Source organism: Myotis daubentonii, chromosome 7 (genome assembly GCF_963259705.1).
Source record: "Myotis daubentonii chromosome 7, mMyoDau2.1, whole genome shotgun sequence".
In the NCBI taxonomy this organism is placed as follows: Eukaryota; Metazoa; Chordata; class Mammalia; order Chiroptera; family Vespertilionidae; genus Myotis; species Myotis daubentonii.
The window spans coordinates 52,013,464-52,032,225 of NC_081846.1; the positions used below are offsets into that span (position 1 = coordinate 52,013,464).

General features: G+C 39.6%; 1 protein-coding gene and 1 long non-coding RNA gene across 10 annotated transcripts in view; one reads left to right on the forward strand and one right to left on the reverse strand.

Moving 5' to 3' along the window:
- Positions 1 to 3,247: 3,247 nt before the first annotated feature.
- Positions 3,248 to 6,563, reverse strand: LOC132238585 (uncharacterized). The gene is made up of 2 exons (XR_009453829.1): positions 6,425 to 6,563; positions 3,248 to 3,567 (listed from the first exon to the last, which is right to left on the reverse strand). It is a non-coding gene; the product is annotated as an uncharacterized LOC132238585 (long non-coding RNA).
- The window catches only part of COBLL1 (cordon-bleu WH2 repeat protein like 1), a 159,957-nt gene continuing 146,114 nt past the window's right edge, over positions 4,920 to 18,762 (forward strand). For 6 of the 9 annotated variants that reach the window (XM_059704242.1, XM_059704244.1, XM_059704248.1 and 3 more), the window contains exons 1-2: positions 5,194 to 5,351; positions 5,994 to 6,108. In XM_059704242.1, coding sequence (XP_059560225.1) covers positions 5,342 to 5,351; positions 5,994 to 6,108 — 125 coding nt within the window. In that variant the 5' untranslated portion in view covers positions 5,194 to 5,341. Of the gene's footprint in view, positions 5,352 to 5,993; positions 6,109 to 6,157; positions 6,377 to 6,608; positions 6,746 to 18,762 lie in introns of those variants that run through there. The other 3 variants (XM_059704245.1, XM_059704247.1, XM_059704250.1) reach the window with 3 other exon arrangements.

The following is an 18,762-nucleotide window of genomic DNA, read 5'->3' on the forward strand; positions in this document are numbered from 1 at the left end:
TCACGGTTGTGGGCTCATCACCAGTAGGGGGCGTGCAGGAAGCAGCCAATCAATGATCCTTTCTCATCACTGATGTTTCTATCTCCAGGCCTCTAATATATATATATATATATATATATATATATATATATATATATATATATATATATATATATATATAATAAAATAGTCCTTGGTATTAAGGTAAGCTAATTCTCTACTAAGAATGTGCAGACTTGGCCCTAGCTAGTTTGGCTCAGTGGATACAGTGTAGGCCTGTGAAGGACTGAAGGGTCCTGGGTTGATTCTAGTCAAGGGAATGTACCCTGGTTGCAGGCTCCTCCCTGGCCCAGGGATGTTTCTCTCTATCTTTCTCTCTTCCACTCTGTCTAAAAATCAAAGGAAAAATATCCTCAGGTGAGGATTTAAAACAAAACCAAAACCAAAAAAGAATGTGCAGACTTCAGCACTACCCTTTCACTATTGTGTGTCCTTGGGGTAATCCCATTATAAATTTGAGCTGCATTTTATTTATCTTTAAAATAAGAATAATTATGCCTTCACTTTGACTTATAAGCATGTCACAAGAATTAATTACATCTTTAAAATATATAGAGTTCTAACTACCTTACTAGTAAATATAACAAATATCAAACATATTATTACTATAACATTAATAAGAGATCTTCTCTTTCTTTATGATTTGCCAGAAGGCACCAGGTTTGTAGTTTGCATTCTTAATAAAATCTATTTTATTGAACTTTAAGATATTTTATTTTTGATCATGGATTTTTTTTATATTTCTAAGGAATACTTGTATAAAAGGAAGTCACAATTTGGAGTTAGCTACAACTACTACTTTTGCTAAATAACAGCTTTCAAAAACAAAGATTGTTAGATTTGGAGGGAATCTAAAACATTCGTCCAACTTCCCCCTCAGGGCAGGTATCACCTTTGTAACTTTCTTGATACATTGACTTCTAACCCCAACTTGACCTTTTCCCGGGGCCTACTTTCACAGATCAAAAGAAGGGGAAACATAAATAAATGTATTTGTAATTAATAATACCATGTATAAATTTCTTATAGAGACTAAACAAATGGAATGTTATTATCAACTTTATGTCGATAATTTTGAAAACTTACATAAAATAATTAAATTAGAAATTTATGTGGGGAAAAAAATTTACTCAAAGAGAAATGGAGAGGCCTAAGAACTTTGGTGACCAACTCAGGGCCCCTGCCTCCGTTTCCAGGAAGGCCCCAAAGCGACCCCCGTCTCCCACTCTGGAACTGAGACTGGCTAATATACTAACACTTCAGGGTTAAAGTGTTGGATTTGTTTTAGTTACACACAAAAATGAATAAAGGTAGCTGTGGTGATAAAAATATAAAATAAGTGACAACCATCTACAACATCAAGTTTAGATGAGAATAAAGCTATAGGATGATTCTAAAGGATTCTAATTCTTATTTTTTCTTAGCTAAAATTTTTACAATTACTTTAATTTTGAGAAAATATGCCTTGAGGAATAGCTGCTATTCAGTTCTGGCTACAGTGATGATCAACTGAGCTACTCATGTTTTAGCAAAAAATCAAAAAAGAAAATTTAAAAATCAAAGCTGATTTTTAAATGTGAGCACTTTTAAGATTCCAAGAAAATAAAGTAATTCAGAGATTGGTAACTAGAGTCAATAGATTCAAAGGTTGCCATTTTAAGTGATGAGACTGGTTTTAGTTTCTGATGAAATGATGGTTATGAAATATGGCTATTTTTTCTAAAACATGCTACCATAGGACTTAATCTCGGAGTGATCTGTAAACACTAAATTGTTCTGATTCTATTCCTGCATCAGCACATAGTTAGCTGCCTGCCCTTTAAAAAGAATTATCCTCTGTGAGTAAAGTTGACAGATAAAATACAGCATGCCCAGTTAAATTTGAATTTCAGCTACACAACAATTTTTAGTATAATTAAACATTACATGGTACATACCTATGCCAAAAAGTATTCATTGTTTATCTGAGATTCAAATTTAACTGGGTATGATGTAGTTTTATTTACTAAATCTGACAATCCTATTTATACTTCTCAGTTTTCTAATACATGGAATGGATAGTTTGAACAGAAAACCTCCAAAGGGTTTCTCAGAGATAACACTGTATGATATGTATCTGTTACAGTTAGACTTTTTTTTAATAGAGTACAATTGTTATATGTATTCATAATTCAAACCTTGCAACATAGAATATTGTACTAATTTATCACCTTCTTACTGATGATGAAACTAAAAATTACAAAATTATTTTCCAAATTTTCCTTCAAATATGGGATTATAATTTCCCACAAATAAAACTATGATCATTGTAAAATGACTCACTTCACTGAATTGATTTGACTTTGAAAGACATGTTGATGCTGGAATAACTAGGCAATTTATTGTTTTTTGCTAGACTCCTATAGCCAACTTCAAATGAAACACGTAATTCACTAATGGAAGAATTGTATTCTGAAACTACCATTAACATGTTCAACCAACTTCTTAAATTCTTCCAACTCCCTGTAACATTGTTTAAAAAGGTGAGATCTTTCAGAAAAATTGGAAGGAAACTCTTGGGTGTTGAAATAGTGTTAGCAATAGCTCACCCAGTTCTATAGCATTGAGATTACAAAATTTATAACCTGCTTAAGAATCATGCCTGGAGCTATGAGGCAATACTTAATCCAAATCAAAATATATTGAGAGGAAAATAGCCTTATGCTTGCCAGATGGAAAACCATGTTTTCGAACATTACAAATAAAGGGTCACTGATTGTCATAAATAGTTCTTTTGGAGTCAGGGAATTCAGAGGTTAAAACCGATATGGTTGTGCTATAGTTCTCCCTTATCCATAGGGAATACATTCTACAATTCCCAGCGAATGCCTGAAACTGAAGATAGAACCAAACTCTATATAGACTATTTTTTCTTACCTTTTCACTTAAAGGAAACACTTTACTGGTTTTCTTTGGCATATACGAATTGACAGCATCACTTCTCTTTTATGGGATTTGAAGATATTTTTCTCTTATGCTTTGGGGCCATTATTCAGTAAAACAAGGGTTACTTGAACACAACCCCTGCCATACTCTGACTGAGATGGCTACAGCATGACCACAGAATGGGGAGCTGATAGAGCGTGGAGACACTGGTCAAGGAGATGATTCATATCTGAGTGGGATGGAGCTGGATTCTGGAGATTTCATCACACTATTCATAATATAGTTAATTTAAAGCTTGTTGTTTATTTCTAGAATTTTTCCATTTAACATTTTCTGGTTGTCATTGGCCATGGGAAACTGGAACCACAAAGCACCACCTCAGATAAGGGGGAATCCTGTGTACATGAGGTAGGCTACGCAGTGATGGGCAACAGCCACTCCAGTATTTTAGCGGCTTAACCCAACACCAGTTTATTTCTTGCTTATGCAGATTCTGTTGTAGGTCCCGGGACTCTCCTGGGCAGTTGCGCAGGGTAATAATTTAGCATTCCGGGATCCTTCAGTTCTTTGCCGCCTCCTTCTTAAGGTGCACTTCCATGATTGCTGCAGCCAGGGAAAAGAGCATAGAGTCAAGCACTGACCCTTAAGTGATTCCACCAGGACACGAAACATTTCACGTCTGCTCACATTATCTACAAAAACAAGTTACACTGCTAAAGCTAATTTCAGTGTAAACCTCCCCTATCCATAAAACCAGAAAGAGGACAGGAAAAACTGGAGAGCACTGAAAATGCCTTCAGTAGTATGAAATGTTTGGAAAGTGTATTATGTTTCAGATTAAAGTAATACAGTCGACAATACTACTAGCATGTCATAAATCAAGGTTGAAACCAATTAAAGTTTAATCTTGATCTTGTGATTGAAAGTTACAGACTTTAAGTAGTTTCACTGTTACTCAATGTTTGCATTATTTTCTGTGCAAGCAACTAGTCATTTAGAGTCATAAATGATTCATGAAATTGTTTAACCTGAGTTGGTTTGGAAGACTAAAAGCCACGTACATTGAAATGAACTGATTTGATCAATATTAGGTAAAATATTAAAACACAACTTTTTTCCCCCTATGGTTCTAATATTGTAATCTAAACAAACCACATTTTATGTAAAGATACACTGAAAGGAATATATTCTGCATAGGAAGGAATAATTACTGACTGACTATAATAGACAAATGGCATATTACTTGGTATTTAATATGTTACTTAGTTTCAGCCATTTTTTTGTTGCTACAATAATGAATAACTAAAGGAGCATTTAGTCCAGCACTGATTCTAAATATTAATTTAATTTTTCCCACCTACCAAATGTTATCCCGGGGTTAAATGGCTAACACAGATTTGTTACTTGATGCTAATACCACATTAGAGGCCTCTTATAGGCTACTCTTTCACCTAACCTCTCTACAGCAATTTGTTTAAATGTTTATTTTTAAACTGTAGTTTAAAGTTAATTCCTTAATTAATTTCACGTTATTTTTTTGAAAGCAAGTTTTTGGACCCATCAAAAATGGCTTGCACAATGCAACAATGGACACTTACGATCATATAAAGATATGCGAATGTACCTGTTTGTCAGGTGTAAAGAGTCATCTAAAGAGCATTCACGTGGGAACTAAACCTTACAAACAAGCGCGCGGCTGCGTCTGTGGTCCCTTTATTCAGCTTTTCCAAGAGGTGAATAAGATCTATCATTTGATTCTTAATTTATAGATTGTCTTCAGACATATTATTGTCCCGTCCCCATGCCGCAGCAGTTACAGGTGAAAAGAAAGTAAGAAAGAAAGATGCCCCTGAAGACAGGGCAAGCTTAATCCTGCCACCATTAGATAGGTCACAGTGTCACAGGTATGCTTTCAACAGGATAGCAATCTTAGAGGTCAGGTTGAAAAACAACAAAAATAACACCCTGGACGTGGAAGATCAGACCTCAGGGAGGGCCAGCTGCAGGCCCTGTGCTGTGTGTTTACGAATCTCCGCAGTCGCCGGGACCCTCCCCTGGGGTCCTCCCCGGGCAGGTCCGGTCCCTGCCGCCCTACCTGTCCGCCCAGGGCGCGCCGCGTTTTCCCAGGCGACGCCCTAGCGGTGGGAATGGGAACACCCCGCTTGGGAGCTTCCTTTCCACTCGCCTTTCCCAGCTGGACCCCAAAGCCCCCAGAGCCCCGGGAGAAGGAAGTTCCAACTCTGTCCCGGTCCATCCCCGCCCCGTTTCTCGCTCCGGCTCGCTGCCTCTCTCGCTCCGATGCCTGGGAGCCTGGCCGCCACTTCTGGGTGGCCGTCCGGCGGAGGTGGCGGCGCGCTCCCGGGCTCCGGGCAGGGACATGGGGCAGGGTGAGTGAGCGGGTTTGGGGAGCGGCTCCGCGGCGCCCAGCGAGCGCCCGGCCACCCGCCCGCGGGGCTGGGGGAGGCGCTGCCCCGGCCCGGCCCGGCCCGGCCCGCGCAGGATGAGCCCCGGGGAGCTGCGGCTCTCTCCGCCTTCGAGTCCTGGCCTGAGCCCCGGACTGCCAGCGCCCGGCCCAGGGGAGGGGAGAGCCGGGCCGGGAGCCGCGGTCTCCTTCGGAACAGAGAGGAGGAGCCCCGGGTGGGAAGGAGAAAAGCGCCCTCCCAACTTCTCTCCGTGCCGGGCGCTGAGTCTGTCCGCCCGGGGGTGCGCTGCAGGCGTGGCGGCGAGCCCGCACGCCTTGCCCCTTGCCCCGCTCCTCCTCCTTCCAGCCGCGGGCTGCTCTCCCTCCCCGAGAGGCGCCAAATGGCTCCCTAGTCCACCCAGGGGCGGGGGCTGCAGCACCTCCTCCCGCCGCCGCGGCTCCGGGCGCCCGCGGGCGGGGAGCCGGGCCCGCAGGTGGAAGCGCACTCCCCTCGGAGGCGGGCGGGCCGGGCAGGGGCGGCTCGGGCGGGCTCCTGACGCGCCGCCAGCCTCCCTCGGGCCTGGGAAGGCGCGCGTCCCGCCCTGACCGCGGGCCTCTCCCCCTCCAGCCGTGACGCGCCGCCTGGGAGCCGGAGCCCGCGCAGCGGTCCGCAGGGTGATGGACGGCCGAGCCCCGAGCGCGCAGGACGCCCCGGCGGTGCCGACAGCGCCCGCCGCCGCCGGGTAAGCGGGTGCCGCGCCGCCGCTCGCGGGGAGGGCGAGGGCAGAGGGGCTCCGCGCGTTCACCTGGCCGGCGCCTCGCTGCTCGGCCGGCGGCCTGACTCCGGCCAACACGCACGCGGCCGGGGAGGCTGCTTCCTCCGGCCTCCTCGGAGGCCGCCCGGGGTGGGGGCCCGGCTAGTTTGTCATGGCTTTCCTCCCGGGGCTGCTCGGGGCTGCTGAAGAGCAGCTGGATGCCAGGGACGGGGCGAGGAGTCCGGGAGCAGACACGGTAACAAAGGGCCCCTTGTTGGGGCTCTGGGAGGGCGGCGGGCGATACCTGTAACTGAGCTCCTTCCTGGGAAGGAGGAAAAAGTTTCCTTGGACCAGAGCGGAGGCCCAGGCAGGTGAGCAATGTCAAGGTGACTAAGGAGGGGGCTCTCTGCGAGCGGCTGGAGGGCCCCCGGATGGTGTGCCAGCTGTCAGCCCGCTTGACAGTTCCGGGACCGGGCGGGGTGCGCGCCTCTGATTGGGGGTGTGTGTGCCTGTGACCAATTACTGGTGCCAAAGCCTAGCGCGGAGTCAGACTGCAAACAACCATACTTTTCTTCGTTTCCTCACGTGTTTGAGGAGAGATTGGAGGTGAAGGGGCTGTCACATGGTGAGTTAATATTAAATGAAGCATGCCTTCCTGCCAGATATGCTAATATCACCTTGCTAAGCGTTTGGGTAAACAGTATTGAGAACAGGTAGTTCCGCAAGAGATTGAGGGGGAGCCTGAAAAAAACCTTCGTCTTGGTAAGCAGCGAAGACTTACCGGGTGCTCCTCGAGCTTCTGAAGTGGGACACCCCGCTGGTGCGGTGTAACTTTTTCCTACAAGTGTCCCCACGACTCAGAATTTTTTTTTTTTCTGATACTTTGAACGCAGAAATGCCCTAAAAAGAATAGAAACATCCCAGGAAAGAAACATGAAAGGAAAAATCGACTTTGTAACCTGTGAATGAGAGTGTGCAATTTTCCTGATTTAAGAGCAGAGAAGTCATTTTTTCCCTGGGGCATGACAGACGTTTCCGTAGAAGCAAGTCACAGCATGTTTATTCATCAGAGACCATGCGAGCATTGGCAGTTGTCTAGAGGAAACATGGGAAAGTCTCAAAGCAACATGACTAATAGAAAAGATATTTAGCATAATGCTTACGTAGTGCATGAATTAATTCTTTCATTTTGTTCCAAAGACTTATCTTCTCTTTGCAAGTAGCCGTACTACTGTTGACTTCCATTTCTATTCTTTCACCATTTTTTTCTCCGTTGTTTAGATATTATCATATATTCTTCCACATATTATCACATTAGGATCTATGGGTAAAGAAATACATTGTTAGAAAGATATTAATAATCATAGCATGAGCCTCTCAGTGGAGCTGCAGAGTTATATAAATTAAAGGTGACACATATTCCAGGAATACTGAGATGTAGTAAGGAACCATAAAATAAGATATAATTAAATTGGTGGATTTGAAAATGGATAGGTTAAAGTACTTAAAAAAGAACCCAGCATATGCACTTACACAAAAATATACTTATGGGTGTTCAGAAATCAATTAATACTTTCGAGTAAAATAGGTGAGATCGGATGGCTCTGAGATGAAGGAATGGTAAGAATTTTCTAGTGATAAGCATGGCTATAGTTAAGATACTTAAGATTTTACTTTTGAGAATTTAAAGGTTTAATTAATAAGTTCTTTGTTTAGAAGAATACATAAAACTTTTATCTGATTTCTCAAATATGAAGAAAATACTTTCAAGGAATTTTGCCCTCTCCTAATTTAAAGAGCGACATCTGGAATAATGCTTCAATATATCTAAAAGCACCCCACTGTATCATTTTATCTTACATTATTCTATTCAGAAAAGTTATCAGTATCTGAAAAGTATTAACAAAAAAAGACTTCTCTACTTTGTCTTCTTTTACTTATCTATCTTGTCCCTTGGCATATCCCAAGTGCCTGTTACATGGTATTTATTGAACATTCAGCATTCAGTATTGCTTTTGTTGTTTTCTTAAAAACCCAAGACATTTAAAAGGTTTTAACTGTGTAAAATAATATCCTAGGTATAGGTATTTTGGAAGTGGTAGGGAGCAAGCTCAGTTAATATGTTATAATAAATCATTAGGTTTGAGAAGTAAATTCCTTGCTATAAAACTACTTAAATCATGACTCATTACTCTAATAGCCTACAAGGGCTAGTGCTAGTTTAATCCTTAATCTTGTATATTACTGCTATATAGAATTTCTCTGTAATTTTCCATGCCTTACATTGTTGTAACAGGTCATTTTAAATAAATTTAATGCAACTCTATATTTTATAAATGACAATCTGAAGCCCAGAGACATTGAGTGACTTTGCAGAAGTCTCCTAGCAAATTAGTGGCAATACCAAGAAAAACAGGACTAGTTGCCTAGTTCATTGCATTAATTGCTGTTAATCTTTTTCTAAACACAATATTATACATTTAAATTTCAAAGAGTCATCTTGGGTACCTTAGCTTTAGAGCTACTAGTGCTTGTATTTTTTACTTGTCCATGTAGATAGGCTTAAAAATAAAATAAGATAAAATAAAATAAACCTCTTTGAAATTTAAATGTCAACATGTACTTGATCTTGCTTTGAGGAACCTTAATGTTTCTTTTTGTTTTTTAATACCCGAGAAGTGAGGATATTTTTTCCATTGATTTTAGAGAGAGTGGAATGGAGCTGGGAGAGGGATAAAGAGAGAGGAGAGAGAGAAAAACAATCTATGTGACTGGGACATACCAATTGGTTGCCTCCCACAGGAGTCTGGACCAAGGGCAGGGATTGGACCTGCAATCAAGGTAAGTGCCCTTGACCAGAAATTGAACCTGAGACCCTCCAGTGCACAGTTGCACAGACTGATGCTCTAACTATTGAGCACCACCAGCCAGGGCAAGGAACCTTAATGTTTTGATTCTGAAACAAATTTTCAAGAATGGTCAGTGGGGAAAAAAGTGTACATACTACTTTATAACTTTTTAGCTTTGGACCTAGGGAGTTAATTGAAGGTGGTGGATGTAAACATTAAGGAGTGATCTAGCAGCAGCTGCTTTCTTTAGCTTTTATGTGGATACTAGAGACTCAGTGCACTAAATTCATGCATGGGGGGGGGGTCCCCTCAGCCCAGCCTGCACCCTCTCCAATCCGGGACTCCTCGAGGGATGTCTAACTGCCAGTTTGGCCCGATCCTGGAGATAGGGCCTAAACCGGCAGTTGGACATCCCTCTCACAATCCAGCAATGCTGCCTGCCTGATTGCCCCTCACTGGGCCCCCACCTGCCTGGCACCCCCAGCTGCCCCACCCCCCACTGGCCTGGTTGCCCCTCACTGCCCCTTTTTGCTGGCCTGGTCACCCCTCACTGCCCTCCTCTGCCAGCCTGGTCACCCCTTACTGCCCCCCCCCCCCCTTATGGCCTGGTCGCCCCACGCAGCCTGCTGTTCGGTTGTTGCGTGAGGGTGTCCTGACCAATTTGCATATTCCTCCATTATTAGTATAGATATTACTGGTTCTAAAAATTCACTGATTATGTAATCTGAGTTCTTGGTAGCTAACATTTATTGACTACTTAGAAGTTGAATGCCTTAGCTGAGGTTTCAACATGAGAAATCCCTGGGGACTTTATTACTGATACCCATACTCTCACAATCCTATCCTGATTTTAGCTGGCCTGGGACAAGGGCATGGAGACTTTTTAAATACTGCTCAGGTGATTCTAATATGCAACCACATCTGAGGATCTTTGGTTAATTAGATATCAACAGGAGTGATGGAGATAAAGCTATAAAAGGGAATGGAGACTGCTGGTAATCATTTATTAGGAACTCAAGATCACAAATTTCAGCTTTATTTTGCCTTTTAAAATTAAAGATGCATTTAGGTGCTTTATAGTATTATTGTTTTAAAAAAATTTTGCTACTCTGTTTTGAGGAAGTTTATTAACTCTGTGTTTCAATTGTAGAAACTGAAGCTCAAATTGCTTAAGATACTCTAAGGCAGCCGTGGGCGAACTACGGCCCGAGAGCCGGATCCGGCCCGTTTGAAATGAATAAAGCTAAAAAAAAAAAAAAGACCGTACCCTTTTATGTAATGATGTTTACTTTGAATTTATATTAATTCACACAAACACTCCATCCATGCTTTTGTTCCGGCCCTCCGGTCCAGTTTAAGAACCCATTGTGGCCCTCGAGTCAAAAAGTTTGCCCACCCCTGCTCTAAGGGATGAGAGAGTAATAGAAACAAGGTTTGATCCCCAAGTGTATGCTCTTCATCACTAGGCCTGTTGCCACCCAGTATTTTTGCCACCATGGATTATACTGAATGGCTAAAGAATATTTGTATTGCCTGGCCAGTGTGGCTTAGTGGTTGAGCGACAACCTATGAACCAGCAGGTGATGATTCAATTCCTGGTCAGGGCACATGCCCAGGTTTCTGGCTTGATCCTCAGTAGGAGGCAGCCCATCAATGATCCTCTCTTATCATTATTGTTTCTATCGCTCTCTTCCTCTCCAAAATAAATAAAAATAGCCCTAGCCTGTTTGGCTCAGTGCATAGAGAGTAGGTTTGTGGACCAAAGGGTCCTGGGTTCCATTCTGGTCAAGGGCACTTACCTTGGTTGCAGGCTCCTCCCTGGCCTGCAGGAGGCAACCAATCAAAATGTTTCTCTCACATCGATGTTTCTCTTTGTCTTTCCCTCTTTCTTCACTCTCCCTAAAAAAACAAACAAACGAACAAAAAACAAAACAAAAAACAAGCAAACAAAAACAATGGTAAAATATCTTCAGATGACGGTTAACAAAAATAAATAAAATCAATAAAAATATATTTTTAAGAATATTTTAACTTAAAGTGGTTTTATGAATGCCTTATCTTAATTTTTTTAAATCATGTTTATATTTTATTATTTAAAAACTCCTAAAAATTCTAATGCAAAAGAAATCCAGTGCTCAGCATTTAAAAAGAACTTAAATATTTGGCTTATGTCTTCAGAATCATGTTTAAAATTTTCATGTGCTTGGGAATGATTTAATTTAACTCAGTAAACGAACAGTCTTCTCTTGTCATATGACAATCTGTACATATTATTGCCACTAGACAACTATTAAAGTCATTTGCAGTGTAATTTCAAAAGTAGGATTTTTGATTGCCAAATAAGAAAAGTGAAAATGTTTATTAAGGCAATTCTAGACTTTTTCTTTAAAGTCGAATTTCCTCTGAATGTGTTAGAGGGTAATTGAATAACATTATGACCTTACTTTATTATTGAAATGCCAGGTTTATTTATATAATAATAAATGACAAGCTTCATGTTACTGAGACTACTGCTTTTGTTTAATTAATTATTCATAACTTTTAGCCCTTATTTTATGTAAAACATGTTTTTCTAAGTACTGGTAGATTGATTTCTGATATTAAGGGCTGTAGTAAAATTATCTGTAAATGCAGGGGGGAAAAAGGAACATAATGTACGTATAGAAATGGTACTTTGATGCTAACTTTAAAACACTATATTTAGAATATAATAGCCTAAGTTGCTGGTCAGCAAACTATAGCCCAGCAAATTGTGTCAAAATGGGTCTTCTATATGTATTTTTTCTTTTCTTCAAAATTTTTTTTAAATGTGGTAAAATACATATTACATAAAATTTACTATCTTTTAACCATTTTAAAATCTACAGTACAATGGTATTAAGTACAGTCATATTATTGTGAAATCATCACCACCATTTATCTCCTGGACTCTTTTCATCTTGTAACACTAAAACTCTCTATCTATTAAACAAAACTCACATTTTCCTCTTCCCCCAACCCTGGAAATCATCATTCTAACTTTCTGTTTCTATGATTTTTACCACGCTAGGTACCTCATATAAATGGAATCAAACAGATTTTGCCTTTTTTTTGTGACTGGCTTATTACACTTAGCATAATGCCCTCAAGATGCATCCATATTGTATCATATATCAAAATTTCCTTCCTTGTTAAGGCTGAATAATAGTATCCCATTGTTTGTATATATCACATTTTTGCTTATCCATTCATCTGTCATTGGGCACTTGGGTTGCTTCCATATTTTGGCTATTGTGAATAATGCTTTTAGGGACATGGATGTACAAATATCTCTTTGAGAACTTGCTTTTAATTATTTTGGGTATATATCCAGAAATAGGATTCCTGGATCATCTGCTCATTCCATTTTTAATTTTTTGAGGCCCAACATACTGTTTTCCATGTAGCTGTACCATTTTTATAATCCCAACAGCAGTCACAAGGGTTTCAGTTTTTCTACATCCTCACCAACCCTCATCATTATCTGTTGTTGTTTTTTTTATAGAGGCCATCCTAGTGAGTGTGAATGCAGTTTTGATTTGCATTTCCCAAATGATTAGTGATGTTGAGCATCATTTCATGCTTTTGTCTATTCACTTATCTTCTTTTGAGTAATGTTTGTTTATTTAAGTCCTTTGCCTATTAATCTGTTATTTGCTTTTTTAGTTTTTGAGTTTCATAAATACTTATATATTTTGGATATTAATCTTTAATCCTCTACCTGTTCTGTAAATAGTTTTATTGGCATTCAGCTATACCTGCTCATTTGCATATTGTGTATGCCAGCTTTTACATTATAATTGAGTAGTCTATACAAAGATTATATGGTCTGCAAAGCTAAAAATATTTGTCTTCTGCCCGTATACAGAAAAAGTTTATTGACTCCCAGGTCTAACTAATGAAATTGGCAAATGAAATAGTGATTATTTAATTTAAAATTTATTTACTGGGGAGACCTCTAAATATTGAAATTAAAAATAAATTGGAACAAAATGATTTAAAGTCTGTTTGTGTCAAGCAATATATATCTTATAGTAAGAGATTTTGCAGAATTATGATTAGTAATTGATACATGTTGTGTGGTGTGTGTTTTTTTTTTCCAATTGAAAATTTAGGCTTGGCTCCTTGGCAAGTATTGTGGAATTTTAACATTTATAAGACATTGGAATATATTGTAAAGAGAATATCTAAACTTCTGTGCTGGAGATACTTTCATGAAAAATGAATGATATGTGGTTAAGATGTTTAGAAACAGATGTGCTTAGGAGCTAGACCAAAGATAGAAGGCGTTCTATCTAAATTTTGAGTTCATACTTATTTTATGTATTAAGGCAATGGTCTTTTTAATTTTCAGCAAGCGTTTTTGTTATTGTTAAAGATATATCTTTATCTTTAAGCTTTTAGTGTTCTAACATTAGTATGATAGTTGTTGCAAGACTTTTTTTTTTTATGACTTTGCTTTGCTAATTTTTCCCCCCATCTGTTATAGTAAAAACAAACTCAAAGTATGGGAGAAAGAAGTTTCCCATGACTATTTATAAAGGGCCAAATATCTTCAGCTTTGCATACAAACTTCATAGCTGAGGAATGAATTCCTTGGAAAAGGCTCTCAAAGACCGATTAGTTTTTAGAAAATGCTAGGGTGAACTTGGGTTTATTATCATATAGCTTAAGTTCACAATACTGTTTATAAATTTAAATAAGTTAAAATTATTTATTGACTTTACCAGTAGATATAGAATTGAATTGTAGAGTGGTTTGACAAAGAAAGTGCTTTCATTGGGATAGTCATAGGTCAATATTAAGACACCAAAGAAGGCAAAGGCAAGAAAAATAGTACCAGTTCAACTCAGAAATCTAATAACTTATTACTATTTGAAACTTTTAACACATTTTAAATATTTATAAATAATTACAAAGGTCAGAATTTTAAGTTTTCATAGGCAATACATAAAGGTATTTGAGTTTCCAGCACATACATGTAATGGGCAATATCCTGACTACATCTGTGTCTTTTCGTGCTATATAGCTCAGGGATATAACTCAGAGGCAGGCTTCAGGAATGTTATTGTGGAGAAAGCACAGCACACCACAGAATCGGGTCAGTTTCTTAACTGCCTGCTCTCTAGAAAATAGTAATAATAATAATAATAATAATAATAATAATAATAATAATAACAATAATGTAGCCCCATTAAGGCTTTCAGGTTTGTGGTGTGAGATAAGGACATGCTAGGTGAACAGGGAGAAGAATTATCTCTGAATCCCTTGTTTGATTTTTTTTTTTATTCTTGTTCCTGTGCTATTGGGATCACCTGCTCCATTGAAATCAGAGTTTTATATAAACAATTAGTAAAAAAAAAAAAAAAAAAAAGAAGTATGAGAAATATGTGTTAATAAGACAAATTTTTCTTTGTAATTGCCTCAGACTTGTAGAAAATTACCTTGGGCAGAATTAAGAGTGAAAATGCCAAAACTTGTAGGACTTGATTTTTGAAAATAATCAAAGAGGTTTAGAAGTAAACCTCTGAAATGAGATTGAAAAAGATCCTGAGTTATAGTAGTTTGGGTTGAAAATATGGTTGTGTCTAAAGTCAATGATTCTGATTTTCTGTATTTATTAAAATTAAATATACTGTTTCAAACTAACATCTATCCTTCTCAAACTATTCCCAAAAAAATCAAGAGGGGGGAAGACTCCCAAGCTCATTTTATAAGGCCAGGATTATCCTAATTTCAAAACCAGATAAAGACATTAAAAAGAAAGAAAATTATAGGCCAATATCCTTGATGAATATAGATGCTAAAGTACTCAGCAAAATATTAGCAAACTGGATCCAGCAATATAAAAAAGATCATACACCGTAATCAAGTGGGATTTATTCTGGGGATGTAAGGTTGGTACAATATCTTCAAATCAATAAATATTATACACCACTAAACAAAATGAAAGATAAAAAACACATGATCATATCAAAAGATGTAGAAAAAGCATTTGATAAAATCCAGCACTATTTTTGATAAAAACTCTCAGCAAAGTGGGAATAGAGGGAATATCCCTGAATGTAATAAAAGCCATATATGACACATCCACAGCCAACATCATACTCAATGGGCAAAACCTAAAAGTGCATGGATGGACCTGGAGACCATTATGCTAAGTGAAATAAACCAGTCAAAGAAAGACAAGTACCATATGATGTCACTTATATGTGGAATCTAATAAACAAAGTCAACTGACAAACAGAATAAAACAGACTCATAGATACAGAGAACAGACTGACAGCTATCAGAGGGTAGGGGGACTGGGTGAGAAAGGTGAAGAAAAGGAGGGATTATGCAAAAAAAAAAAAAAAAAAAAAAAAAAAAAGGAAGCAGCAAAACTTGGCAGACAGACAACAGTATGGTGATTACCAGAGGGAAAGGGATGATGCGGGGAGGTAGAAGAGGGTAAAGGCGGTTAAATGGTGATGGAAGGAGACTTGACTTGGGGTGGTGAACACACAATCCTATCCACAGGTGATGTATTATAGAATTGTTCTCCTGAAATGTATATAATTTTATTAACCAATGCATGCCAATAAGTTCGGTAAAAATAAATAAATATTTAGTTTTCACTTTATAGCCTAACGTTACAGCTTCTATACTTATGCCAAGTTACATATGTACAAAAGTAGAATTAAGATAGTCAAACCTAAGTGGGACATTTATCACCAGTCGTTGAGAATTTTTATCTCTTTAACCTGCAACACATGCTATTATTTCTGGAGAAATGGAAGTAAGGAAGTATTAGTTGAACCCAAGGGGAGTTGTGTGACAGGAGCCAGCTGCTAACAGTCGTGTATCAGTTCAGATGTGCTGGAAAATCAGGAAATTGAGTTGCTAAATCTGAAAATGGCTACCACCATGCCACTCAGGTCTGATGGATATGACTTAGTTGACTTAATTAAGTCAACAGTAGTCAAGATAATTATACGAGCCATTGAATATATCTTCCCCTTTGTGCTAAAGTGGATGCAAGTTATTTACAAAGTGTCAGAGAGAGGAGCAATCCTTTGTTTCTCTTTTCTTTTATGTCTATGGCCAAGTAGCACAGCTTTAATAGAATGAAGAGAGACAGGGTCACTATCTTAAGGATGCATCTGTATTTTGTGGTCTGAAGCAGTTCCCATTACTCTCAGGTTTTCATGATGCAGTTATTAGTTGGCAGCAAACTCCTACACAAAGTGTCAAAGGGTCATTTAAATTTTATGTAAGTGCCTTTCCAGATTATGGGAATGGTTTCTTCCCATCGTTTGTTCCTACCTAGTGTACCTATTCACAGAGGACAGCTAGATGCTTTGACTTAAAAAGTTGGGTAGGAGAGAACCACGATGGCGGCATAGGTTAACGCCGGAGTTTGCTGCTTTGAACAACTACTTCAAAAGTGAAACAAAAAAACGGAAGGGACATCACCCAGAACCACAGGGGCGCTGGCTGAGTGGAAGTCCTACAACTAGGAGGAAAGAGAAACGCACAGGGACACTCAGAGGAGGCGCAGTGCTGAAGTCAAATTCTGAGGTGCGGAGTGTGCGGAGCGGGCTGGCGGCGGAGGGCGCGGTTGTTGTTTTCAATCGGGAGGGAGTCGCAGACTCTGAGCACCAGATCCGGGCGAGTCTTTAGGGACCCAGACTCAAATGGGAGAAGCTGGACTGTCTGGCTTCGGTCAGAGTGAGTGCAGCTTTCTCTCCGAGCTTTGCAGCGGGTGCTGGGACTCAGAGAGGCAGAGCCCCTTGGGACAGGACTGAGAGCCGCCATAACTGCTCTCTCCGGCCCACCCTGTTGATCCTGTGCGACCCGCCCTGCCCAAGCCCTGCACAGAGGCATTTGCCGGATAGCCTCAGGCAAAGGCTAGATTAGCACCTCCCTAGAGGACAGAAGTTCTCTCACCGATGACACAGCTGAATCTCATAGCCACTTGGCCTGGAGGTCAAACCCTCCCTGGAATTAGCTACAACAATCAAGATTTATCTATAGGACTGCGAACAAAGACCACTAGGGGGTGCACCAAGGAAGCATAACAAAATGCGGAGACAAAGAAACAGGACAAAATTGTCAATGGAAGAAATAGAGTTCAGAACCACACTTTTAAGGTCTCTCAAGAACTGTTTAGAAGCTGCCGATAAACTTAATGAGATCTACACGAAAACTAATAAGACCCTCGATCTTATATTGGGGAACCAACTAGAAATTAAGCATACACGGACTGAAATAACGAATATTATACAGACGCCCGACAGCAGACCAGAGGAGCGCAAGAATCAAGTCAATGATTTGAAATGCGAGGAAGCAAAAAACATCCAACCGGAAAAGCAAAATGAAAAAAGAATCCAAAAATGCGAGGATAGTGTAAGGAGCCTCTGGGACAGCTTCAAGCGTACCAACATCAGAATTATAGGGGTGCCAGAAGATGAGAGAGAGCAAGATATTGAAAACCTATTTGAAGAAATAATGACAGAAAACTTCCCCCACCTGGTGAAAGAAATGGACTTACAGGTCCAAGAAGCGCGGAGAACCCCAAACAAAAGGAATCCAAAGAGGACCACACCAAGACACATCATAATTAAAATGCCAAGAGCAAAAGATAAAGAGAGAATCTTAAAAACAGCAAGAGAAAGAAACTCAGTTACCTACAAGGGAATACGCATACGACTGTCAGCTGATTTCTCAACAGAAACTTTGCAGGCCAGAAGGGAGTGGCAAGAAATATTCAAAGTGATGAATACCAAGAACCTACAACCAAGATTACTTTATCCAGCAAAGCTATCATTCAGAATTGAAGGTCAGATAAAGAGCTTCACAGATAAGGAAAAGCTAAAGGAGTTCATCACCACCAAACCAGGATTATATGAAATGCTGAAAGGTATCCTTTAAGAAGAGGAAGAGGAAGAAAAAGGTAAAGATACAAATTATGAACAACAAATATGCATCTATCAACAAGTGAATCTAAGAATCAAGTGAATAAATAATCTGATGAACAGAATAAACTGTTGATTATAATAGAATCAGGGACATAGAAAGGGAATGGACTGACTTTTCTTGGGGGGGAGAGGGGTGTGGGAGATGTGGGAAGAGACTGGACAAAAATCGTGCACCTATGGATGAGGACAATGGGTGGGGAGTGAGGGCGGAGGGTAGGGCGGGAACTGGGAGGAGGGGAGTTATGGGGGGGAAAAAAAAGGAACAAATGTAATAATCTGAACAATAAAGATTTAATTTAAAAAAATAAAAAAAATAAAAAAAAAGACAAAAAAAAAAAAGTTGGGTATATTATACCCAACTGTACATAAACTAATTATTTTGTTTTGTATATAAATATAGTAGGTGTATCTCAGTTGGGTATATAACTCTCATTTACTCCCTTTCATTGAACCTTTTGTGATCCATTTATGTTTTTACACTGTTGCTTCATGGGGGGAAAAAATTTCATAAGTTGTGAAGGGTAGAATTTTCCTGGCATTTTTCCTTCTTTGGTTAGCCAAGTAATATGCTGTGCTAAATGGAAATGTAGAGATAATCAAATTTTTACTTGAGGATGTAGATGAAAAAAGGAACAAGAAAATGGGCAAAATATATTCAATGAATGGAAAATGAAAAACAGAACCGTCTCTGATGGGGGGAAAGGCGGTGGTGCTAAATGCTAGGCTGTGTTGGCACTAAACTGGCAGTTTGAGGTTTGAAGGCTTTAATTTCTTATGTTCACTTGGTAACTATGGTACCTTAGTTTGTGAAATAC